The sequence below is a fragment of the Pholcus phalangioides genome, unplaced genomic scaffold (assembly GCF_987345545.1).
Source record: "Pholcus phalangioides strain wild (caught in Gottingen) unplaced genomic scaffold, Ppha-v1.0 ptg000011l_1, whole genome shotgun sequence".
Taxonomy (NCBI): domain Eukaryota; kingdom Metazoa; phylum Arthropoda; class Arachnida; order Araneae; family Pholcidae; genus Pholcus; species Pholcus phalangioides.
The window spans coordinates 27,394,359-27,422,335 of record NW_028301604.1 but is presented as its reverse complement, the minus strand read 5'-3'; the positions used below and the strand labels follow the sequence as shown (position 1 = coordinate 27,422,335).

General features: G+C 36.8%; 1 protein-coding gene across 1 annotated transcript in view; it reads left to right on the top strand.

Annotated features, from left to right (window-relative positions):
• The first annotated feature begins 5,092 nt into the window (after nt 1–5,092).
• LOC149080294 (mite allergen Der p 7-like) overlaps nt 5,093–27,977 on the top strand; it is a 41,510-nt gene continuing 18,625 nt past the window's right edge. Inside the window, exons 1-2 of the mRNA XM_089239424.1 lie at nt 5,093–5,188; nt 20,813–20,881. Of these exons, the coding sequence (XP_089095550.1) occupies nt 20,827–20,881 (55 nt within the window). The 5' untranslated portion in view covers nt 5,093–5,188; nt 20,813–20,826. The remainder of the gene's footprint in view (nt 5,189–20,812; nt 20,882–27,977) is intronic.

The following is a 27,977-nucleotide window of genomic DNA, read 5'->3' as shown; positions in this document are numbered from 1 at the left end:
AGAGAAGTAGAAATGTAAGTTTAGAAAGTATTGTTAAGAAACTAAACAGAAAAGGAAATGATTTTGCTGTTTATCAATATGTGAAAAAACATTTTGCTGTACGAATGTTTTTCAAAAAGTAATAAAGATATTTTGCCGATACATTGTGTTGTCTTTTATTTTTGTCGTTTGAAGTTTTTTTATTAAAATGTTATGTGAATAATCTTCACGCGTAGTAAAATGAAACAGACAACAAGTTCATTCAGTGCAAATATTTATTCATATCAAGATATCGATTGCATGCTCGATAAGTTTATACATCTGTCTGGAATTTAAATTAATTCCTTTTATCGTCGGTGTGTTATTGACAAAAACACGAGTATCATAAATTGTATTACATCTCGTGAAAAATACACCATCACCAAGAGATTCGGAACGGGAGTAGTTTCCTCTAAATTTAAAGCTTGGGTCGTCGTACGCAGTCAATGCAAGGCTAGTTAAAGTGATAATTATAATCACGGACACAACGATGATCCCGATTAAGGCTTTTCCCCGGTCTCTTCACTGCTAAAAAATTTTCTCTGGGCCGTCACAGCGATATCCGTCTCCTGTTGCATAATGGAGCACTCTGTACTGATAATGAAAAGAAAAATGACGACCGATCCCCCCGGAGACACCAGAGGTTTCTAGCGATAAGGCAGTAATATTCAATAGCGATATGATACCGGAAGTCCGTTTAATAAACAACAGAGGTCGCTTAATAAATACCGGAAGAGAGATAAGACACCGGAAGTCGGCATTCTTTAGAGATAAACAATGGAGGTCACCTAATAAACACCGGAAGTCGTTTAATGAACAACAGAGGTCACTTAATAAACAACGGAAGTGCGATAAGACACCTCGTACTATATCTCACCACCGGAAGTGTGACGTCACTTCCGGCTGTATACCGACGCCCATACTACTAACATACGTATGCTAATTGTAATCCTTGAATACAATTTGTACAGAGTGTTCAATTGTAACGTTGATCGAGTGCTCTCGAGCACGAAATCAGACACAAGCTTTGAGCATACTTGGTGCTCGTGAGCACCAGGTTGAAAATGCTTGCTATAAACTAACTATATCTTGTATTTTGATGTGAATACGTCTTTTGAAACATCTGACAATACTACATCCTCAAACAGTTGCCTAATGAAATTGTTTAAACCGTTGTATCTCAGGAATAAAAAGTATTCAGAATATATAAATCTTTTTCACACACACACACACACACACACATGTCTGTGTGCATATGTCATTAAGACAAATCTAATTATATTATTTTGGTTTTGATATCTATACTCTGGTCCACCAGGTTTGCGGCCTGCATTCGTAACGAAATCGTTTCTCGCAATATCTCAGGGAGATAATATAACTCCTCAACGCTAATAGACGAAAAGTATTGTCTGATAGATATTCCAAAGCCATTTCATTTATTCAGTAGGCCTACCTACCCCATGATTCAAGCCACAAAGAACGTATCCACGTCAAAACTTGCGGATGTGTCTATGGTACAGCCACCCCAATTTTCGCTCGATGGAATATGTTGTAGTTACCTTAAGTATGAATCTTAAACCTTCTTGAATCTTCACTGGTATATCGGGGTACCGTAGATAAGACTTCAAGAGTTCATACTCCCTCCATCATCGCTCTGTCACTTAAATGTAATTGCGCATTGAAGCTATTATTGTGATATCAGGTTATTTGGATTATTAGTTATATCAATTAAATTTAGCATTAACCTAAAGGGTGGGCCGTGAAGAGAAGAGGGGAGGAAGGGCTCAAACGTAAATCCCTCAGGTTCACTATCGAGGAGAATAAAACATCTAATTTGTTTATTCTCTTCCTATTCCTAACATGTTTATATTGTGCTATGGTTTTCTGTGTGAATTAACACAGAAAACCATAGCACAATAGGTCAACAACCAAACTCAATTTCTTCAAAAAAAATCATTTAATTTCTGATATTCATTACTGATTTTTAGCTGCCACTGAATTATAGAATAAAAAAAATTTTATATTAATATGAAAATTGGTGTTAGGCGTATATGAGGCCCTCAGGCATCACCCTGGCATATGGGAGAATTTACAATTTACTTGATTTTTACTGGAAGAGTCGGCCCGATAGTCGGATACCATCATCGGACGGATACATCAAAAAAAAAAAAAAAAAAAGCACATTGCCACTGGTGGAAGCTCGAAGACGGATGGAAAATGCGGGGATAGAATTTTTGGTGATGACCAAAGCTTGGAACGACGATGTAGTCATTGGATATGGATTTTTTTTATGATGACCAGCTCGGACGACGATGAGACTCTTGAAGCGTTTACACGAGATTGGGGTTGGGGGGGGGGGCAGCTTGCTGAATAGGATAGAATTGTGGTTAAGAGATAGATCATAACGAGAACAAGTGGAGTCCTTCAAGGAGGTAACTTTGGCCTCATACTTTTTTCACTTTTTATAGATAAACTCAGTCTGGGTATCGATAGGATTGTTACCAAATTCACAGATGCCGTGAAGCTAATGGGGTAGTCGGGAATCAAAGCGATAAGGAGTTGCTCCAGACCAACCTAAACAAGATTATAGCGTGGGCAAATGAATGGAGCATGTCTTTTAGCGTTGACAAGCGCATGGTCACTCATTTTGGTTTGCAAAACCCACGTTTCACTTACGAGTTGAATGGTATTACTATCCCTGATGCAACTGGGATCACCGATCTGGGTATTCTTATTGATGAGCGGCATATGTTTTCTGAACATTGTTCAGTGATAATGAAAAAATCGAATGGAATACTCAGTTTCGTTCTGAAAAGGATCTTTTTGCGTTCTCCTAAAATGATCCTCCCATTTTTCCGGGGCTTAGTCCATTGACTTGGTCGAGGGGCTGCAGAGAAGGGCCACGCGTGTTCTTGATGGCACACGGAGCTTAAACCATGAAGAGAGAGAGACTTGATTTTTTTGAAAATTTTAACATTGGAAGAACGCAGATATCGGGGGAATATGATCAAAATGTTCAAAATTTTCATCGGGATGAATAAAATAGACCATGAGTTATTAATACATCGTCAATAAAGTGGTTCGACAAGGGGACGCCAGTATCGATTGATAAGGGACAATTCCAGGTTTTGGTGTCGCAGGGAGTTTATCTCTAATAGGGTTGTGAATAAATGGAATAGCTAACCTCCATGGGTCGTGAATTCTAACACAATTGATACGTTTAAACAGAGGTACGATAAACATATTGGGATAAATCGAGAAGCTATCCACATACTTAGATAAGACAACCACAATTTTTTATGGGCAGTATATTTATATTTTATCATAATTATTGGTTTTTATTGCTCGTATTGGGTTGCTGTATTTTTGATATAGTTTAGATACGCATTCGACACCCATATTTGTTATGGGCATCTTTTTTCCGCCACCTCGTTGGACATTGTGTCCGTTGTGGCATTTGTATTTGTACATTTACATCGTCGTCCGAAGCTGGTCATCACTAAAAATTCTATCCCCGCATCGTCGTGTGGACCATGGACTTTCCATCCGTCTCCGAGCTTCCACCAGCGGTAATGTGTTTCTTTTTTTATGTATCTGTCCGATGAGGGTATCCGACTCTCGGGCCCGCTCTTTCAGTAAAAATTATATAAATGCCCCCATGTGCCAGGGTGACGCTTCCTATCCTCATATACACCTAACACCGATTTTCATATTGGTGTAATATTTTTTTATTCTACAATTTAGGGAGCCCTAAAAATCTCTGATGAATATTAGAAATTAAATGAAGTGATTTTTTTTAAAAAGGAATCGAGTTTGATTGTTGACCTATTATATTATTGTTTTCTGTGTGCTAAGATGCCAAGATGTTTTATTCTCCTCGATAGTGAACCCGAGGGATTTACGTTTGAGCCCTTCCACCCCTCTTTATGTCAATTCTAAATTTAATTGATATAACTAATAATCGAAATAATCTCATAATAGTTGGTATGGGAAAAAGTATGAATTTTTCATTCATATCTATTAGGATATTACTTATACCATATCCATAACAAAAAAAAAACTGAATAATTTTTCATTCGCTTAGAATTAAATCAAGTCAGCTTGCGGAGCCAGGGTCGCAATTAGGAGGGAAGCTGGCAGATCTGGTGACCCGGGCGCTGGACTAGAGGAGACACCGACCTTTTACATTACGCGGGGACGCCAAAATGCGTGCTTGCCTCGGCGGACAAAGTACCTAGTTGCGGCCCTGTGCGAACCGCCTATGCCATCGTCGCGTGCATGTGCCCTTTCCTTGCGTACGGTAAAATCGTCGCTGGTCGATTGGCCATTGTGACGGACTCGCATCGCGAGAACCCGGGTTCGAACGCCATAGTAGTGGTAGACTGAAGTTGTTTTTCTGTGGTTCTCAACTTCGAGGCGCGAATAGGAGAAGACTTCCCCATTAAAAAGTCTCACTACAGAGAGCAACAGGCTTACAACGGTACAAATTTTCAATCATTATACTTCACTCACAATTTGAAATGCATATGGCAGCACTGAAAAAGTCAAACAACACTAGATACGTACTCATACTGTTAGGTACACACACTTTGTTCCAGACTGCCACGAAGCCGGGCTGGAAAAGATGTCGGCAATGGGATAATTCCTGTGGCAGAGTCCTAGCATTCGTTCATTCGTTCGGTAATATCATTCATATTTATAGTCAACCTGTTAACTGAGAAATAATTTCAAGCTCTCTTTCACCTTCCGTGAAGTTTTAATTTTTTTTATGGAATAAATCTTGGACCTAACGCTATATTGACATTGCATATAAATTTCGATACTGATATTTCTTTTTTTCAGGCAAACGAAAATTAGTTTTCTGGCACAATATAATGCATTATATGATTTGTTTTCTGATGTTCACCATTAAGATATTTCTCGTAATTCAATACATTTTTTTCCCGTCAGCTATATTATCTTACTGATATCAGACTCTCAGATGTGAAACATCATTTGTTCATCAACCTGAAAGCAAAAAGATTGTTAAAAAAATTATCTAAAAAAAAACAGAAAATATCTCTGTGGGAACACACGCAGGTCTCTTAGATCTTTTTTACCTTAAATATAATTCTAGAAAAAGTTCTCACTCTTTACTGTGAAATTGTTCTACTCTCCTAGTTGTATTTAGGTAAGAAAATTAGATATCAAATTTTTCTGGAAATAGCGTTAAGAAATTCTGTTTTAAATACATACGGACTTTTGCAGAACTGCGTCATCTTCAGCAATAAAAGGTCCATGTTGAAGCTAGTTGGGGATATCCCCTATGTCATCATCTTAGTAGAATGAAAAAACGTTACGCTTTGGTAGCTCCGACGCTACCAAATACATAAACCTGCAACACACTTTACACAAATGAATTCCCTCATAACGAGCAAAAATTTTGAAAAAAATTTGACTCGGTTAACGAGCGATTATTCGCATTACGAGCAAAAATGTTCACTTTGTGTTCATTTATTTTCACGTTATCACAACCGAGCTGATGATTTTTTGCTTCCGCCCACACAGTGTTATGGAATTGCGGATAATTATTATTCCCCTAAAGTAAGCGTGTCTCACTCGGAAAATTAACACACGTGCGAATGTGAATATTTACGATACGAAACTAGATGTTGCAATTGTTGCATACGTACGTGCGCTTGAAGTTTTTTTCAAATTCTGCTTGGAGAAAACTGTGGTCTGATTTGAAGTATTGAACGTGACTTTGAAGGGCTAGCTCATGAACAGGAGCCACTATTTGCCGAAGAGATTGTGTGATTGGGGAAGAGCATGGGGTTAGGGTACATGAGGATGGCATGCAAGAACTAGTGGTGAAAAATGTCTAGGAGTTGACGGTAGATGAAGTGGTGGATCTTTTTTTGCAGGCACCAGTAAGAGTTTATGGACGGTATCTCAACTGAGGAAGTGAGAAGTAGATGTCCCTCTCCCATAAAATGAGATTAGAGAGATGTGTAGAATGTGGGTATCTGTGCAAAACTCTGTAGAAAAGAACCACCCAAATATAGCTGTAGCGGTGTGCAAGCAATGAATCTGTCTACCGAGAGAGAGAGAGAACACTGCAGTTTCCCATTTCCTAGAAATCCTAAAACATAGGCAAAAGCAAGTGTCATTGGATAAGGCTCTTTTTGAAAGTCATGCAAAACATAATACGTTTGCAAACAACAAGGTGTCTGTCTGTAAATCTGTCCGTCTATCTCTAAAGTTTGTCCTAAACGATAGTGAATGCCGTTTTTATTAGTCATTTTTATGTGAATGAATAATTGTGGAACGAATTGTCCGAGTTTATATTATTTTCTATGGGGAAGTTTGATTCGAATAACGAGCTATTCGGATAACGAGCACGCTGGCGGAACGAATTAAGCTCGTTAACCGAAGTTCCACTGTCTATTTCTCTCTGTAATATATAATATAATATTTATTACTGAATTTTCATTCCATTTTTTTCTCGTTCAACATGTTTTTGAGAAGGGAGGTGAAGGGGAATATGGGTTGTGTGTGTGGCATTTTTAGTGCAATCAGGCATAGTCAACCCTTCAGAAATGCCTACTTTTTTCGAACCATGCATGGGGTTCCCCCAGATGACGTCCCACTGTATAGATTCTATTTCACTCTTGCTCTTGCATAAATTCCATCTTGCATTCTTTCTCTTTTTCAAATAGTTACCTTTTGTTTGTTTGTGTGTGTTCATTCATGCGCCGCATGACTACGCGACGCTTTCACTCCGACTGAAATCTCAAATTTTGGTAAAAGTGTCATTTCACTCAATTGAATCCTAATTTATTTTATTTATTTATTTATTTATTATTTTTATTTTATTATTATTATTTTATTATTATTATTATTATTTTTGGTAGGCAGCATAAATAGAAAATTCAATCTATGTTTTATAGATATATATGAACATTGTAAGGGCTGTTATTCCCAATCAGTGTGTTATCATAGGTGGGGATATACAGGTGGGCGAAGGAGGCGATATCCCCCCTCCTTCACTATATACACTCTCTGTTATTCTTACTCCCGTTTTAAGAGCTATATCTACTATTTACGTTTCAATTCAGGGTGTCACCCAGAGGAGTGCGTAAGAGGCATAGCCCCCCCCCCCCACAAGATGATCAGAAATTAAAAGTATTTTTGTGAACAATTAAAATAGCATAACATCCTAATTTTCTTTTGCTATCTTAAGGGGTATCCGACTAACATTTCCAAGTATTTTTCTATAAAATGGTACTGGAGTGAACTTTAATAACATTTTTTGATAAAAAGTGTATCGAAATGGTGAAAACAATAATAAATTTTGGACTACTTGTGTCATTTTTATGTCAAATTTTAGGCAAAATTCATGTAGCATTCAAAACCACGATTGCAAAAATTCCTATGAATGAAATGTTTTGTTATTTTCACAGTAAATATTCAGTTAGTAATGATGCAGGTTATGAACCAAAATTTAAAGGATTGTATGGTATGCTCATTCAAATCCGCTCAATTGATAACCAAATCTTTTGATGTACGTGTGAATTTTTTGAAATGTCACTTAACATACCGTGTGTATAAAACAGTGAAATTAGACAAATACATATTTATTTATCATCATTCCAACAACAGAAAAATCCAGTTACAGTTGGAGAGGGGGAAAAAATGAACACATTTGCTTCAAACAAAATAAATAGTAACAAATAAAGTTGAAAAATTCATGAATTACATGAATAAAAATAAACAGGTATCTACGCTCCGATAGTCTGAAAAAGGGAATTTCTAAAGTTCATTAAAGGGGAATCAAAAATATCTAGATTCCCTGTTAGACAATTATATAGCTGACTGAATCTATAAATAGGATCAAAATTACATAAATTTGTTCTGTATCTCTTAATTGCGAATAAATTATAAGATCCCGTTCGGTACATTGGGACATTGATATTAACTTCCTGTAAAATTTGCATACAATCAATTTTATTATGGAACAGCTTATGGAAAAATATCTATAAAAAATCTCTACGATCACTTAGACCAACAACATGAAATAACGAGCGTAAAGTACGAGCGTACCAGTAAGAATATCATGATTAACACCGAACTTTTTGAAAAACAAATGTTTGAGAAATCTGTATTGGACTGACTCCAATAATTTTATTTGGTAATCATGAACTGGGTTCCAAATAATGCAAGCATATTCAAGTTTAGATCGAATAAAAGAGTTAAGCAGCATAGTTAAAACTTTAGTATCTTTAAAATCTTTGAAAATTCTCATAATGTTGCTCAGTTTTTTATAAAATCCAAACACATTATCATTAATGTGTTTTGAGAAAGTAAAATTCGAAGAGAGAATATAGGACACCAAGATCAGTCGTCGAGTCAATTCTTGACAAAGGAATATTATTTACATGGTATGAATGAATTATAGGTGAAACTTTGCGATTATAAGTGATTACAAAACACACACACATTTATCAATATTCAGATACAAATTATTTCGATCACACCATTGGGATAGAAGATTTAAATCTTGTTGTAGTCTATTGCACGATTCCACATTGTCAATAATTCTGAACATTTTTAAATCATAAGCGAACATTAGACACTTTTCAAAGATTTCAGCAGATGATAGTCGGATACTTTAATCAATTTCTATTGATTTAACACTGGAAAGACGGGTCGTGGGACTATATCTAGAAAGACGGACAGGGTTCTGTGTGACCCCATAGCTTTTTCCGGCAATTTTGAACATTTTAATATTTTAGAGCATTGTATAATATTTTTATGACAGAATAGAGTTATAATACAAAGAATTTGTGGAAGAAAAAAACAATTGATCTATTTTAATATATTTTTTAACCCTTTAATGCACGCTAACCTTTAAAGTTGGAATTTTAAAAAAAATTATTGTAGGCAGTCTTTTCAGGACTATAGAGGAGTACGCAGGTATAATTTTGTAAAGATGCACTTCCGTTTTAATTTACTCAAGCTTTCAATGTAAAAAGTTAAAACCTATGCAGAATGAAGAGAATGTACAGCCAACAAAATAACAAATTTTTTCCAAAAATCGTTTTTACATCCAAAAAAAAAAATTCTTTGAAAAATAAGGGTTTTCAAAAAATAAGCACAGGCCAAAAGTATGGATCGGCTTGTGTGATGTTATCTAGTGTTGATAAAGAAGGTTCAAAGTAATCCCTAAACTAATTTTCATTTTATTTATCGTTTATTTTCAGTGTTTGAAAAGGGAATTTTTAGGTGTCCCCCACAGAGTTAGAATAATATAGAGAGCGCGCGAGGGGTTACAATGTGAAGCAAAGATCCGGAGTCACGTGACTCCGGTCAAAAGGCTGGTCAGGGAATCTCGCTTTCAATGCTTTCCTTATGGCTATTCGTATGATGATCTACACGCGCTGTCTTATTTTTGATTAGAATGGCCAACACTTGCGCAACTTTCGGATGTTCTGAACGGTTTAGGAAAGGGGAACCAGTATCCTTTCACAAGGGAATACTTTTTTGCTTATTCCCCTTCTTATAAATTAAAAATTGGAATATTAAATTGACGATTCAATGGATTTCTGACGTAGTCTCAGTTTTTAACGATTCCATTTTGGATTTAATTCAATTAAAGTTCCAAGTTTTGGTAAAATTCAAATGTAGTGAGCCATTATTAAATGTTTTAATAGAATTTTTGGTAATAAATGATCGAAGTAATGAGTTTTATTAACTTTTAACTGAAATATACGTCTCCGCAAGATTTGGCGAGATTTGGCGAGCTAGTGAGTTTATTCGAGTTTCGCTCAACTTGAAGAAAATATGCTTTTCAGAATGAGGAATTTATGGAAAATATTTTATTTAAATAGAATGTAATGAAAACTCACCCTCTAGACAATGGCAGTTTTGCATAAAAATGTATAACTACCTCTAAAAATAGTATTTTTACCTCTCTTCATGCTTGAGATAAAACTATTACAGAAAAGAAATTTTTTTATTGATTAATTTGTGTTTGTGTTGTGCGTGTGAAATTGCCCTCAAACAAGAAAAATCAATTAATTAATTGATTAATTAATATTCAGTCAATATCTTTATTAGGACCATCTGAGTTAAGATCTGAAGTCACTATATGTACCTCAGATGTTAACTGAATGAAAGAATCATTCTAAAAACTACTTAATGCCTAAAAAAAAATGAAGATTCACATATGTATACTTCTGGAGTGAAGAGGTTACACATATGTGACATGTAACATACATTTACGTACTAAATTGTTACATATATACGCTACACGAAATTTCATTTTTTATAATTTAGAAAAGTACTGACGATGAGGTATTGCAATTTTTTTGAAAAATTCATTTTATTCCTGAAATATTATGTAAGTGTTCATATTTTTGTGTGATAAGGTTATAAAAGGTTTTCCAAGAATGACTTTTACTTATTGTTTAAATATTTCATGACTGAATATGGTATGAGTGTGAATGAGTTACATTACATAACATAATATGATGCATTATAATTATATACTCAAAATAAATGTATGATTGGAGTAATTTTAATGTTCTTGGAAGATAATTTTATGTTTTAATACCCCCTAGTTAAAATAAATTTTCGAAATTAAAAGTGACAGAGTGAATGAGAAGGGAATATTTAAAAATCTAAATGAAATAGGCTGTATATATAAGAGATAGGTTATATACATAATAAGATTTAAAAACTCAAAAGTCTTAAATTATTAGGAATTATCCCTTTTGGAAAATAAAATAATTCGTTTTTCAATATCTGTTTATATTGTATAGAATTGATTTTTTTTTTTTCAAATCCCACATTCCCTAAATATTTTACAAAAGAATGAATGAAATTCATTGAACAAATGAAGGAAAGTTTTCATCAACTCGATCGAGTCAAATTTTGTTACAACAACATCCTAGCATTAACACGAAATCACTATGTTCTGCGAAAACGAGGCAAATGTAATAGCGCAGAACCTGTTCTTTCCCCGACAATACTGCTCATTTTTTCTTCACGTTCGACAAGTTTTATGAATAGCGTGCGCTGTCTGTTATATCTTTAGTCCATGGTGTCCCCAGACCGGGCACACTGAGTCATAAAGGGTTAAAGCATTCTATGCAAACGATCTCTCTTTATGTGCATCAGTGTGGAAGAAACTCGAAACTTCGAGATTTGTATTTTCTATATACCTGATAGGATTTCAGTGCTACATCGCCTCTAAGTTTTGAATAGGATCAACGAGTGTGACCTTGATTTATTTTTTTCGCAGTTGGAAGCTCCTCCTGGCAATGTTCTTTTCGAGGGGTTTCAGCCAAGTTTGTCGATTTAGATTTGAAAAAATTCACATAATTCTATGATGCGGGATCAATATCTCTAAGCAATGGTTTCTCGTAAAATATTTTGAAATCCTTAACATCCTATTGATGAGGAAGATCCTACGACATTCTATACACTTCAATTTGTAGCAGCTTCTTCGCAACCACTAGACAGGATATTATCGAAATCACGAATATTCATGGAATTATGGCACTTAAAATGCCAAAATCAGTTGACATTTGATGTCAGGCAAGGTTTTCATTGGTGGCTTAAGTGTGGTTTGCATTGATTGTTTCTAGTGGCATTCTATTTTGCATCATTCCGACTCCGAACGGCAGGCTTGTTTTTTATACTCATCGAGAGGTTGGTGCGCTAACCCCTCGATGGGGGACTCCCTGCGGTAGCAATTTTTTCTGTGGTCATGTCACCGTTTCTGTTGTACCCCTGCGTCAGGAAAGTTTTCTGACAAGGACGAACCGGGTATCGAACTCGCGACACCTCTAAACACCCTTTGGTACTTATCTTATCGACCTGGGCTACCGCGCCCTCATTTTGCATCAGCTGAGGCATTGTTGGAGGTATAATTTTATTCTGATTCACATATCATCATCATCATCATCAATACTTCAAATGTCCTTTATTATAAAATATTTTTTATAAAATATGAAAATCACTCAAATTTAGATTGGAGCGTTAAAGTGATATATTAGCATCTGTCGAGTGGCCTATATAATGTCAAGACAGATTGTCTCATTTAGGTATTTGAGAACTTTTGTAAGCTAGTAACACGGAGTACCATATTGGACTAAAATGAAGTCGGCACAGTCTTCATCGAGTTGTGGCTACAATCACCTGCTGAGCGCCTGAAAGTAATTTTACTTTCAGGTAAATCATGTAAATCTCGCATAATGCAGCCCGGTGACTAAGGGATCACAAAATACTGTCAAACTTCGATATAACGAACTCCGATTTAACGAATTACTCGATATAACGATATTTTTCTAAAATTTTCACGAAAATAAAGTTCAAACCCTTATTCAACGAATGTTTTAATTCGTTCCTCGATATATATAGTGAATTTTTTCGAACTATCTTTAATTCTTTTTTCTTATTATTATTTCTCGTCACCCAAAACCATAATCCGAAGATTTCACTTCCCAGGATTTGACCTTTAACTCTTCTTTAATGGCAAAGTCATTTAGAGCGTGCGTAAGAACGTTTGAGTGACCACTTGGTATACACCAACACTTTACAATATCTTAGTAAAACATTATGCCGTTCGTGTTCAGATTTCATTAAAGAAATAAAGTTACTTCATGTTTGTGCTCTGTCTTAACAAGCAAAGAATGATGGGTTATCTGAACAAGCAGCGTTTTTTGGTTAGCAAAAAAATGAAAGTTTCGATAGAATTTGATAAAAATGTTGGATGCACCAAACAAACTTCTATCAAGCAATTTTTATATACACTCATGTCCATAAATTAAGGATAATGCCAGCTCCGGAAAATAAAGGTTCAGAAACAAAACAAACGTTACTTATTCATAAAGCCCATTTATTAAACAAAAGATAAAGGACAAAAACGATGATGTATGTATGATACCATTCATAAAAACTACGATTTTTGCTACCTGGAGCAATTGTAAAAAATACTCCTTTACTAAAACTTACTATTACATGGTTGGTATGATGGTTAATACATTGTATGTCTCCCATGCGATGAAATACAGTCCGTACAACGCCTAGGCATGCTGAGTATCAAATTATCGATCTGATCTTGGGGAAGATCACTCCACTCAGCAAGCAATGCTCTCCGAAGTTCCGGTACACATGTAGGAGGTGGTTGACGGGCTGCAACTCGTCGGCCAAGCATGTCCCACACATGCTCTATCGGATTCAAGTCAGGTGAGAATGCTGGCCATTCCATACGGGTTATATCCTCAGATTCAAGGCATTCGTTTACGATGTTTGCTCGGTGAGGACGGGCGTTGTCATTTCCATAAACACAAATTCAGCGCCATGGCACCCCTAAACAAACGTACATGTTGTTCCAGAATGATGTCCCGATGAATTTGGGCTTTCATGGTTCCGGTTTGAACATGCAGATCTGTTCTGGAGCCCAGTATAATTCCACCCCAAACGAGCGATGCTGCACCCCCGTAACGGTGTCGTTCAATGATTGTCAGCCCGTTCGGGTTTGAGACCGTTCTCGTAAGTACGTAAGCGAATACCGTTCCCTGATTTCAATTGCGTTGTGTTGTGTTTATAAAGTATATAACCCAGGCAAAGTTTACACAAAGTAGTCATACACGAGATGCTGGAAGTTAATTAGTTTATTTACACTGTAGTTAATTGAATTAATGCAAATTGTATTTGTCATATTACCATCCTTATTAAAAATATTAATACATATTCCATTCAAAGATACTTAACAAAATCTTCGGTTGGCCCCCAAAACAATTAAGCTCTTGGCCCTGAACATTATATGACCCGTGATTTTCCATTACATCTCAGTTCGCCCCCAAAACAATTAATTACTATTACCTACACTATATGTCACATGATGTTGTCTTGGTGGTAACGGGTACCTGGCGTTCTCCATATGAAAGTCCGACGGGAATCAGACTGCAAGCTAAGCCTGGACTCGTCGGAAAACATCACACAAGCCCACTGTGACGATGTCCACATTGCATGTTTTCTACTCCTGGCTAATCGCTGCCGACAGTGAGTTGCCGTGAGCGGAAGGCATCTGACAGGCCTGCGAGCATATAGACCAAAATCTCTCAAACGTCTGTACACGGTTTGCCTTGAAACTGTGGTACCCGTGGCTGCAGACAGCTGACGAGACAGGTCGGATGCTGTGCTCCGTCTGCTTCTTTTGGCAGTTACTGCCAAATACCGGTCTTCATTCGGCGTTGTACTGTAACGTCTACTGACATTTCCGTTATCTTGGAATCGTTGCCAAAGCCTAGAGATGACACTTTGGGCAATTCCAAGTTCCTCGGATACTTCCATCTGAGTACGCCCACATTCCAGGCGGCTGATAATTCTACCACGTAAAAAATCATCCACATGCGTCCTCTGTGTCATAACTATTCGCTTATGGCACTGAGCGCCTTACAGAACTCTTGTGAACAATTTCACTTCTTTGCCACCATTCCTTATATACCCCCTCTTACAGTCTCGTCACTGTGACGTACTATCGGCATCATCTGGTGGCTTCCTGAAATTTGCATATCATTCTTGCAAATGTGTGTGATAATTCTACAGGTGAAATTTTTACTTTAGATTTCGATTTCCGTGTGATTCTGAATTATCCTTAATTCATGGACATGAGTGTAAAATGCATCATAATTTCATTCTTAACCTCTTCAAACCTAAGCCAAAACTACCATCAAAATTTCTTTTTGAAAAAAATTGAAAAAGTTAATTAATTAGTTACGGTTGAAATACTCACTAAGACAACCGGCATTATCTATACGCATACCTCAAGTCTTGAAAAAAGAATCATTAAAACCATTTAAAGTCATTAAATTAATCACACGTTGAAAATGAATGAAAGTACACATGTGTGTACCTCTGAGGCGAAGAGGTCAAGTTAATATGCATATATTTTTTAAATTGTTGTAAGAAATGAAATGAGTTGTAACAACAACCCCCCCCCCCAAAGAAGGTAGCTTTTACCGTTTCGAGTGTATTTATGCTCCTGATTGATTTGACCTTGATTTAATCAATAAAATTGTTTATTTCTTCTGTGTTGTTAAATCGGGGTTCGATTGTAGAACATTTTTAACTTTCTTCATCGAAAGTTAAAAATGTTCTACAATCGAATCCCGATTACAAAATCGGCGCATTCTTGCTGTAGTTTTTTCTATAGCAGGAATGCGCCGATTTTGTAAAAATTATTTAGTGACTAGCTAGCGAAGATGATTGCGTACTTTTTAGAGAAAATTAAATGTTTTTCTTCCATCTAAGCTAATGCAGCCACTCTCCGACTAACAACCTTCCAACAGACGGACTTCCCGAGTTAGAAACCAAAACATTTTTCGGCATTTTTAGTGAATACGAGATTAATCTTGGCTTGGCGATATCTGATAACCACACCCTCATGTACATGCCCCCCCCCCTACTCCGCTCATTAATCATTGCCCTGAGTACAAAATTACATAGGAATTGAAAGATTAGATACAACTTCTCATTTTGCGTCCTGTGTCATGTATGCGACGTACCATCATATGAACGGATTGTAAAGAATGCTTGCTGTCTTCGAAATATTTTCAGAATGGCTATAGTGCAACAATTGTACGTAGCCGGTCAATTTGTCGCACTCAACTTGTCGCGCACAACTCGTCACGCCTCAATTTTTCGCGGTACAAATTCGTCGCGGTACAAGTTTGTCGCAGCTCTAATTCGTCGCGGTACAAATTTGTCGTAGCTCCAATTCGTAGCTGTACAAGTTTGCCCCCGTGTCAATTCGTCGTGACGTCAATTTATATATATATCACAGTGCAGAATCAATTTGTCGAACCGTCGATTTTTCACTGTACATGTTCCACGCGAGCTTGTATGTAGGTTTTTGTCTTACACGTGAAATAAGAAACATGAACAAAAGTGTACACGCAGTTAACGGAAAGGTCATCGAAATTAAAATCACAATATCAATTACAAATACAAATACAAATACAACGCCACAACAGGCAAATTGCCCAACGAGGTGGCTGACTTAAGAATATCATGGATCCCCGAGCCATTTTTTGGAGGCCCTACCTACTACTGCTACACCACACATGCACCCCGTCCACACCCCCCCCCCCCGCGAAACCCCCAATGAATCGGTACATGCGGGAATGTGCGTGTACGTGTAGTGAAACCTGACGTGAAGTTTTTTTTGTTTCTCTGTAATGCTTGTTATGTGTAGTTCTGCCATCTGCCACCAGTTTTTCAAACTATGAGTGAAGTGTTATGATTGAATGATTTATCGTTGTAGGACTGTTGCTCTCTGTGGCGAGACTTTTTAACGGGGAGATCGGCTCGCATTTGCGCCTTGAAGTTGGGAACCACAGAAAACCAACTTCAGCCGACCACCAATTACATTTTAAAATTTAACTGCATATAAAAATTTAATTATATTTGAAAATTCAGTTATAAAAATTTGAAATGTGTTAAATAATTGATTTTTAATGTGATAAAATTTCAATATCATGTGGAAAAATTTCGGTTTGTATGATATTCCCCAAATTACAGTGAGCCTATCTTTAACGGTAAATTTCTGTCTGCCCCATGGGCTCGAGAGTTTCCCCCCCCCCCTCCGAGAGTCACCAACATTTACCATTACAGTATCTCCATAAGGACTTGAAATATTTAATTAATTAATAATTCAATTAAATTAATATTTATTTTTCACCGTATAAGCCGCACTTCCCGCTTTTGTTGGGATTTATATTTTTCACAGCGAAGGTAGTTGGGAGCAGATCAAGGGTAGAAATGTACAGTGCTTATGAATGACGATTCGATGAAATTTCATATTGCCCACAGGATGAGCAGCGACAAAAAGACCATGTAATCACCAATAAGAAAGACGACTATGGGTCAGTCGCATAGATATAATATAACCATTAATCTTATGTTTATAATCAGTCGCATATCTTTGGCTGACTTGTTTGAATATTTTCACATAGTTTTCATTAGCGTCTAAGGTTTTGATACAAGGTTGGTGTGCTTGGTCTACATATTTATGTTGGCAAAAACATGGAATATTGCAAAACCGAACGTGGAAATGATATGTTGGTTTGCGTGTGTGTTTAAAAGTTTTTCCCCCATAATTCATGTCCCGAAATTAGAAAAACTTTTAATGCAATTGAATGAATTAACCTATAATTAATTTTCTTTATTTGAGTTGTTTGTTGTATCATAAAATAGGGATACAGATTATACGGATGACAAAAAATAATGTAGTACTTTTTAAATTATAATGTTTGAATTCAATTTAAATTGCAATAAATTGAAATCTCCTACGTATCGTTAAAAAGAAGAAAAAATTTACGATAGTTTAAAACAGCATCACTTGTTATTCTATTAATCATGATCTGGCTTTTTATTGCGATATTCACGTTAGATAAGTGTTTAAATAAAATGTTACTCAAAAGCCACTGAAAACAAATAAAGGTTTAGATATTGTGGAGTGTTTTTATATGTACGATACGAATTTTTTTTTAAATAAAAAATATCCTAATAAATGTAGGCTATAATCAGAGGCGGATTTATAGCTTTGCCACCTGTGTGGGCTATTCAAACCTTGCCTCCCTTCTCCCTTTCTAGTTCATGTTCTTGATCACCAATTACTCAATTTTGGTTACGCCCTTTCTCTTGAACTGGTCATCTTGGGATAAAGCCCGCATACCCCTTCCCCACCCAGGAAATTTTATTGTCTGTTAATGTTAATTCACTTGTGTTGTAAGAAGAAATTTTTACTGATCGTTGACTGGAGCCGTATGAGTGTCATGTGCATGAAGTTACATACAATGGGCTAATTGAAAGTCTACTTTCATTCCGTTTACTTGAGAGTTGTTACTTTAGAGTGTTGAAAAAGAAATCAAAAATCGAGTGAAATTTGCAGTGGTGTTAGAGACAGGGATGCTGTGGGGGCCCCGGGTACTTTATGGAATGGGTATGAGCATCCAGAGAAATGTGTGATTCAGGAATAAAAATTTCCTACTTCAAGACAAGAACCCACAAGTTCCAAACACTTCCGTCATTCTTGGCCAGTCGAAGGTGCCGACATGTAGGAAACATTGAGGAAGGAGGGGGGGGCTGAAAATCGCCATTCATTCCATATATTTGTATAAGTGACTCAAACCCGTACTCAGGAGACGAAATGGCGCATTACATTGTATTTATATTCATGAGTTATTGGAGAGGGGGGGGCTCAAATGGCATCAGCCCCCAGTTTCTGGAGCCTATGGTCGGAGTGTTTAAATATTATTTCGGTGTGATAATACAAAGTGATTTGAAATGTACATTGCATTGCAAAAAATAATTTGAAAATAAGACTTTTCGCAGCTGTTACACATAAAACTTAGATACATTGTTGATAAAAAAATTCCTTAAAAATATATTCTCTGCATGGATACATTTAATAGTGAATTACGGAAATCGTGCTGGGGGGGACACATTGATCGCAATTTATTATTTCGATGTGCACCCCCAACGCTGCAAGAAATGTAAATCCCTACACAAAGCGGGACGAGCGGCCTATACGATGGAAACTAAATTTTCAGAATTTATTTGATCCCAATTTATTATTTGGGTGAGCTCCCCAACGCCCCTCACTGCGAGAAATGTAAATCCCGGCACAAATGCGGCTTATATGGTGAAAATTAAATTTTAAAAATTTATTGGATCCCAATTTATTATCTTGATGTACGTTCCAATTTCCCTCGATGACTTCAATGAATACTTTCCTTTATTTGTTAAAAATTAAAGCAGAGATGGGAATGGGGAACATTTCCAATAAATGAGAAAAAAAATTAGTTCCATTTTTTACGCCTAAAGCAACAACACTATTTATAAGATCACAACAAACATGAATTTTAAAGCAATTCAAATTTGTCACGACGAATCAACATCGCGACGAAATGAGTCTGGGAAAAATTTTTACCGCGACGAACTGAGCCTGCGACAAATTTGTACCGCGACGAACTGAGCCTGCGACAAATTTGTACCGCGACGAGTTTGTAGCACGATGAATTGACGCTGCGACTAATTGAACGCGACGAATTGTCCCGCGACAAGTTGAGCGCGACGATTTGACGTGATCAAATAAAGATCATGAAAAGTGGCAGATACGTGTGAAGTGATTGTGTGAATATTTTAATTATTGTAATTAAAAAAAAGGGAATTGAAGTTCACCCACCAATAAAGGTGAACACAACACTGTGCATTATACCTTTTCTATAATATTTGTTTACAATTTTTGTCAATTTTGGGTCCTTTTTTTTAATTACAATAATTATTATATTCGCACTTCATACGTATCGTTTTCTATGCGAATTTTAGTGCACAGACTAATTTTGATGACGTGATCAAACTGTTAAAACTTAATGGCAAGGAATTCGAAAACATCTTCAATTCTCCAATAGAACAATTTCTACTCTTATTCCTTCACTGGAAAGATTGACGTTGAGTTAACAGAAAGGTACTTTGTTAGAGAAACACTTTTACGAACATGGTGAATTCGCATCAAAAGCTATGCCGAGATCTTTTGTGGATAGTTACGGTTGTAGACAGCTCAGATACAAAGAATTTTGATTAATTATGTACACTCTGTACATTTCAACTTCCGTAATGTAGTAGCTGGTGTATAGTATCTGGAAGAAAGGGTCCCAAGTTTTCATTCTCAAAAAATTATGGAAAAAATTTAAGTACATTGATCTCACCCAGAAAATAACCAAAAAATTAGTGGCGGAATACAATTATTACAGCCGCAAAAAATTAATAAAAATAATAACATTCGGCTGCTCATCGCTTCTCGTGCACCTTGCCGATATCTATAAAAAACAAAAAAAATTCACTTTCTTTTAATTTCTTTCCTCCAGCTTTTCTGTGTTCTGACACTAGTTATATTTCTCTTTCTTTGAGTTGCTGTACTTGATCATTTGTTGTTTGAATGACGTTTGCATGAAAAGTATTTGTAAAAAGTACTCGGAAGATCCTAAATAGCTTTGAAGGCCTTGAGGAGAGGAAAGTTGAGGACATCATTTGAAAACTTGTTGAATATGACGAAAGAGTTGAATTCAGAAGCGAAGCATATGAAAAAGAACATGGTTCAAACCATTTAAGCTGTCAAGCAGAGCTGCCCTTGGAGCTGTTGGGCCCTCACGCTTGGTAGAGGCCCTGCTCTCGTGAAATAAAGGAGGAGGGCAACACAATGAGACGACTACTTTTCAACTGTGAAAATAAAAATAATATCAAGTAATTAACAAAAATTATTCATCGTAATAAGCAACCTCGCACCTCGCATCTGGTAAGGATGGCCCTGCTTGTAAGGAAGACTTGATCGTAATCTAGATTATATATAGTCTAGATTCAAAATTTTCTTTTTTGGAAAACCTTTAAAAAAAACCTTTGAAATGCCAAAATTTGTAACGCATCGTTTACTACAATATATTTTTTTTTCGACACTGTTTTTCCTCTGCTTAATCCCGATGAAAAGAACTGTCCCGTTTTCCGTTTCTGCTCCGGAATTAGTGACCCTTCACGAGATGAAACGATTTCGACTGTCGGACAATCTTCAGAACGGAACCTGTTCGGAAGTTGGAGATTGGCTGCACATTATTAAATATGAAAAAAACTTCCCAAAATAATGAAATTATGTATGTTTTTCACTTCTATTGATTAACATTTAAAAGAAATATTTCATCGTCAATACACAGTAGTCTATAGATATAATAAAATTGCTCATTTTTAGGCTCTTCACAAATCATGCAACTGCAATTCGCATTGGCATTCGTAATATTCGGCGTTAGTTTAGCTGATGGTAAGTACACGTTTATTGCGAATTGAGTATTTTTTTTTCATTTGATTTTCCATCTTGGCCAAGCATACAATATGGGTTTTTTTAACAGATTTTGTGACCACTCAGCAATTTTTTTAAATTTTAAATTTAATTTTAATAAGATTGAGTCAATGAAATCAATCTTTTGCTTCATTTCATGAATTCAAGTTTCCTTTATTTTGAAACAATTTTAATTCAATTACATTGATGTCATGTTTTTTTTTTACATTCGCGCAAGCTATTTTTTTTATACACTCTGAAAATTGCAAAAAATTATATGAAAGTATTAGAGATATGAAAAACTTCATACTGGCATAGGATAGCATATACAATCAAAACTATGCGTAAAAAAATTTGAAATAAATCAAAAGTTAAAAATATAGTATTTTAAATGATATTTCTACTACAGCAGTGTTTCCCAAAGTGGGGAATATCGCCCCCCCCCCCAGAGGGTAATGGCATGGTCCAGGGGGCGGTAGAAGCTACGGGTATAACATAGAATCCTATGGGTTGGCTTGAATTGAGGGGCGATGAGAAGAAAAAAAAATTGAAGAAGAGGGACGGAACAAAAAGTTTGAGAAACTATGTACTAGAAACTAGAGCATAGTTTTTCACCATGTTAGAAGGTATGAGTCCCTTAATGTAAAAGTAGTAAAGTAAAATTTTAATTCATACGTTCGAAAAACTGACTGAAGGGACACTTTTTTGAGAATTCATCAAGTATTATATTTGAGAGTACTGTGATATATATTTTTTTTCTCTTTTAGAATTTATTTACCTCTCAAAATCATTTGATCATTGATAATTTTTGTCGCAGCATGGTCATTTTCTGCACACAAGGGCTAATTAAACTGACACCTACAATATACTGCCGATTCCGAACGGCAGCCCTTTTTTATATTCATCGAGAGGTTGGTGCGCTAACCCCCTTGATGTGGGACTCCCTGTGATAGCAAACTTTTTCTGTGGTCATGTAGCCGTTTTTGTTGTACCCCTGTGTCAGGAAAGTTCCTGACAAGGACGAACCGGTTATCGAACTCGCGACACCTCTAAACATCCTTTGGTACTTTAGGCGAGTATCTTATAGACACCAGGGCTACCGCGCCTCCTCTAAAAATCTGTCTGTCTCCTCAGCTGCTAGTCACGTAATTAGTGCTAACAGTTTGCGTGTAACTTTAAATTTTAATAGTGTAGTGCTTTCTTATCCGTATAGATGGTGTTTTCTGGTGATTTTGAAAAAGAACGTCAGTTAAAATAGTACCACCGATTTGTATAGCACATGTATATGATCATCTAAGCCTCGTCCTGGCCCATTGGGCTATACGACAAGATCTGTTAATCGGACGCTGAGTTAGCAATCCCGCTCAAGATGTTTTCTTTAAGTGTATAACACGTGTCTTCCTTCTCGTTACATTTCTTTCATATACTATGTATATTAAATCGTTAAGTTTTGATTGTGTTTTATCTTGTCACTACAAGCATCGGATCACTGGTGACCTATAGGACGCATCTGATTTTGGACATTAAAGTGAATTTTCTCATCGTTTACATTTCGTTTTCACGCCTTGTGCTTTCCGTTCGTACGTTCTTCAAAAAAAAAGATGAATATTTTTTTATGTCCTAGTCTTTTGGATGTATTTTTTCTTTCAAGCCTACTCGTTTCTACCCAATATAGAGACGTTCCTAGAAATTCAAGGTGAGGAATAAACTTTCTACTCTCGATTAGCCGCTTGTTTATTTTTTCGGTCTCCATACTTGCATTTGTTATAGCTCAACCTATTGCATCAGCTGAAGTTTCACGTGTTGCCTTTCGAGCCCCTCCGTTCTTGGAAGCAAATCCAGAGATTTGGTTTCTTCAAATTGAGCCACAATTCAAAACAGCAGGCATAACCGCCAATGAAACTAAATTACACGCCGTTGTAAGAGCTCTTGGTTGCAAAGTTTTGAACTATGTTTCTACTATCGTTCGCAATCCTCCTCAACAGCACATGTACGAGACTGCAAAACTCGCATGCTTGAGCAGTTTCAACAATCAATATCTTCCAAATTGCGGATGTTACTACAAGAGCTTCAATTAGGTGACAAACGTTAGCTGAGGGTAAAATGGAACGTGACATTTTGAAAAATCTTTGGATGCAGAGGTTACCTTTGCACTCTCAACAAATATTGCAAGCTTCTGGTGAACCGTTAATTGGGTTAGCGAAAATAGCTGACAAAATCTGTGAGGTTTCTCATGTGTCATCTAATACTTCAGCTGTGTCTCGCACTTCAGAGTTTGATGATTTTAAAAACGAAATCGCTTCGCTACGGCAATCATTTCGCTTTCGCGATCTCCTAGACCATCTCGCGGCTATCGCAAACGATCTCAATTTCATAACCGAAATAAATCCTTCGATGCTTTGAGAAACGGAAGGCTTTGCTGGTATCATGAGCAGTTTGGAGAAAAACTCATAAATGTATTCCTCCATGTCAGTTTCAGGAAAACTAGTGGGCAACTAGTCTGTTTCGGCGACAGCTGACTTAAGACTTCTCCACAGTCGCCTATTTGTCGTCGAGGTTAATACTGGTTTTCTGATTTCTAATTGACACTGGCGCATCAATCAGTTGTTTTCCGAAACGCCTGAATAGCTTTTGACAAAACCTCACAAACTCTCACTATATGCTGCAAATGGATCCGAAATCCAAACATTTGGCAACAAAAATCTAGTTCTGAATCTTGGACTAAGGAGGGACTTTCCTTTCATTTTCACTGTGGCAGATGTTTTACATCCCATTATTGGAGCCGACTTTTTGGAAAAATTTGGTTTGCTTTTATAGATGTTAAAAATTCTCGTTTGATCGATAACGAAACATCGCTGTCAGTGAATGGTTTAGAATCCCAACACGGCATTTTTCGTTTAACGCCGATCTCTGGTGATTCTCCATACCACCGCCTATTAGCCAAATTTCCCCAGCTTATCAGCTCAGTTTTAAATGCAGTTCCAAAGAAACACTTTGTCATGCACTTCATCGAAACTACGGGACCACCGGTTTCGCAAAAGATAGAAGATTGTCTTCTAAAAACTTACAGCTGTTAAAAAACAATTCAATGAACTTTTGCAACAAGGGATAATTCGGCCCTCAAAAAGCCCTTGGTCGAGTCCCATTCATCTTGTACCAAAAAAAAACAAAACAAGGAATGGATAATTTGTAGGAACTTCCGTGGACTCAATGCAATAACCATCCCGGATAGATACCCGCTTACAAATATACAGGACTTTTCCATCAACTTGAGTGGTAAAATGATTTTTTCAAAAATCGATTTAATAAAGGCTTATCATCAAATACCGATCAATCACAAAGTTATTCCCAAAACCGACATAATTACGCCCAATGGGCTATTTGAATATGTTCATATGTGCTTCGGCCAGAAAAATGCAGCTCAAACGTTTCAGCGTTTTATTGACGGAGCACTTCGTGACTTAGGCCCCTTTCACACGGAGCGGATGCGGATGCGGACGTGGGTCCGGAAGAAGTTTTAACAATTGGAATATACTGCGCCTTTCAGACGAGCCGAAAAATCTCCGCACCTAGGAAATGTTCATGCGGGTCCGGACGTCGTCCGCATGTGTCAAAACCAAGTGCGGGCTCCGCATCCGCACATAGAAGTTTTGACAATAGGTTTATTCGGAGCTATTCAGACGATGCGGATGCGGAGCGAATTCGTCCGCATCTTTGGCTACTTTTTGAAGGTGATTTTTCACGGAATTTTTTTAATTATTTGCCATAAATACCCTTAAAAACACCATATGATGGTCCCTGCTCATTAATATAATGTACCTACATACGTCTATCCCTCCGTTTCCTTCTGAGATGGAGATATAGCAACTTCAACTGTCTTTTGTCCATATTTCACAATTTTATACAATAAAACCTGTCAACAACGGCCACTGACGGGACCAAAATTATAAGCCGTTCTGTTCGTTACGAATATTTAATTGACTACATACTTTAATAACTTTTAAATTTAATTTAAAAATTTTAATTTTTTTCTTTTTAAATTTTTAAAATTATTTAAAAATATAAATATCTGAAATATTATTTTAAATATTTGTTATTTTTTTTAAATTTTTTAACTTAATTTTTTTAAACTTTAAAAAAAATACTTTTATTAAACAACGTTATCCACGTACGGTGTTCACTCAGGGCCGGATTAAGACGTTTGAAGACCCTAGCACTTGAATAATTTTTGGTGGTTCCCCCGATACCTACAAGTTTATTTTACTCGATATTCAGTCTATAAACTGAAAAAATGAAATTTTATATTTCAGAAGTGAGACTAATCTAAGGATGGGATTTCACTCTAAAAGGTTTATGAAAGTTATTTTATAAAACTTGAAAAATGTAACCAATAAACACATCTGTTACATTCGAGAGAACTTAACTGATCCGCCTATTGGTTGCATTTTTCAAGTTTTATAAAATAATTTTTATGTGTAATCCCGGCCTAAGACAGAATTGTGATGTGAATATTTCTAAGCGCAGGCATTTTGAAAGTCTCTACCCCTCCCCTTTTTTACTACTTGCAAATTCTTTGATATCTCCTGAATTTTTTTTTCTTTTTTTTGGAACATCGAATGTTTTGGATGTTTTTGAATTTGATTTTTCGAACATTGGATGTTTTTGGAGAGAATTTTTCTTCCATATTTTTCCGAAAAGACGGATTTTTTTTTTCAAAATATTTTGAAAATATTTGAAGACATTTTCTCCCATCGACTACTTGTGAGGATCGGAATGAAGACATCTTTATTCCCATATTCTATGTGGCTCTAGATTAAACCACCAAAGAATGCCTCTAGGCTGCCTATGGGCACTGAATCAGGGGTGAAGGAGAAAAATAATTACAAAAATTGCGAAAAAACAGTTTTTATGCACGAATTTCGAACTAAAGATGCGGGCGATTCGTCCGCATCTTCAGTGCTCGTTTGAAAGGGTATGCGGACCCGCGTCCGCATCCGCTCCGTGTGAAAGGGGCCTTAGATTGTTGTTACGCATATCTCGATGATTTGTTAATCGCTTTTTCAAATCGTGTTTTTCAAAGACTAAATGACTATGGTATCGTGATCAATCCATCTAAATGTATTCGGTCAACGTCAAATTAATTTTCTGGGTTTTCTTGTTTCTCCCGATGGGATTGCACCTTTACCAGATCGAGTACAAACATTGCTCGATTATCCATTGCCATCGACAGTGACTGAATTGAAGCGTTTTTGGCAATTGTAAATTTCTATCACAGATTCCTTAAAAATGCCGCCAGGGTGCAAGCTCCTTTGCATGAATTAGCGAAAAGCAAGATCAAAAAAGATAAAACTGAAATAGTTTGGTCCGAGGAGTCCAAATCCGCTTTTTTGTCATGCAAGCAATCAATTGCCAAAGCTGCCCTCCTAACCCATCCTGTTCCGAAAGCAAAATTGTTTTTGACTGCCGATGCTTCCGACACTTCATTGGGTGCAGTCCTTCAACAGCAAATAGGAAACAAAACTCAACCATTGTCATTTTTTTCACGCAAGTTCAGTTCGACTGAAAAAAAGTACAGTACATATGACCGAGAGCTCTTAGCAATGCATTCCGCTGTTAAGCATTTCAACAACATTTTGGAGGGACGCAACTTCATAATTTTCAGTGATCATCGTCCTCTCACGTAAGCTTTCAAACAACGTAATGATAAATGTTCTCCCTGGCAACTTAGACATCTCGAATTTGCGATATTTGCTTGGGGATAGTAACGTCATTGCTGATGATTTCTCAAGCATTTGTGAAATCCACACTCCTTGTGCAATCGATTATGCAGAATTGGCACGGGTGCAGGCAGATGATGACAAATTGCATACCTTGCTTCAAAGTGAAACTGGGCTTCAGCTAAAACACCTCGATATCTCCAGTGTTAATATCTACTGCGATGTGTCTACTGATGATATACGCCCGTATGTTCCCGTTTCAATGCGGCGTCTAGCGTTCGACTCTGTGTATAATCTGTCCCATCCTGGAATGAAAGCTACTCTAGGTATCGTACGCAAACGATTTACTTGAAAATCTACGTTTACACGTTCATCTGGACATTGTAGGACCCTTGCCTCCCTCTAAAGGATACACCTATCTCTTGACATGCGTGGATCGGTACACGCGGTGACCCGAAGCGGTGCCAATGTCTAACCAAACCGCTGAAACTATAGCTGAGACATTTTTTTCTACCTGGGTATGTCGGTTTGGGGTTCCCGAAAAGATGACCACAGATCAAGGTCGTCAGTTTGAGAGCGATCTATTACGCTCTCTACACGACTATGCGTCATCGAAAATTCCCGCACCACTGCCTATAATCCAAAGTGCAACGGCCAGGTTGAGAGATTCCACCGCGATATCAAAGCCTCTCTGATGTGTGTCCTCAAAGGTAACGAGCACTGGACAGAGGTTCTACCTACAGTTCTGTTGGGGTTACGTTCCAGCATCAAAGAAGACCTCTAAGTATCAACCGCTGAGTTGGTATACGGCACAGCCTTACGCCTTCCTGGGGAACTCTTCCGGCACTCGGATAAGAGAGACGTCCTACCTCGATATGACTTCTTGCAGAGACTGAGAGACCATTTTTCCCGTGTGAGACCAGTACCACCATCTCATCACAATTCGTCCAAGCCCTTTGTCTCGACAGACTTGCTAACTTCTCCATCAGTATTCGTCCGACAAGTCTGTGTACGCAAACCTCTACAACAACCATACACCATTTGAAGTTATTTCAAGAACTGATAAGTATTTTATGTCGAACATTAATGGCAATCATAAAAATGTATCCATAGATCGGCTTAAGCAATGTTTTATGTTAAATAATAATTTATGTGACACTTTCAAAAATCGGTATATTTCCAGGTCTGGACGAAGAGTAAGATTTCGTATTGACCCTTCGAAATTGTATGATTCATAATTATGTATAGTATATATATTGCATTTTTTTTTTTCGTATGATTATTATTCAATTTTTCTTTTCTTAAATGTTTCGTCTTCGACTGGAGGGAAGTACTGTAGTGCTTTCTCATCCGTATAGATG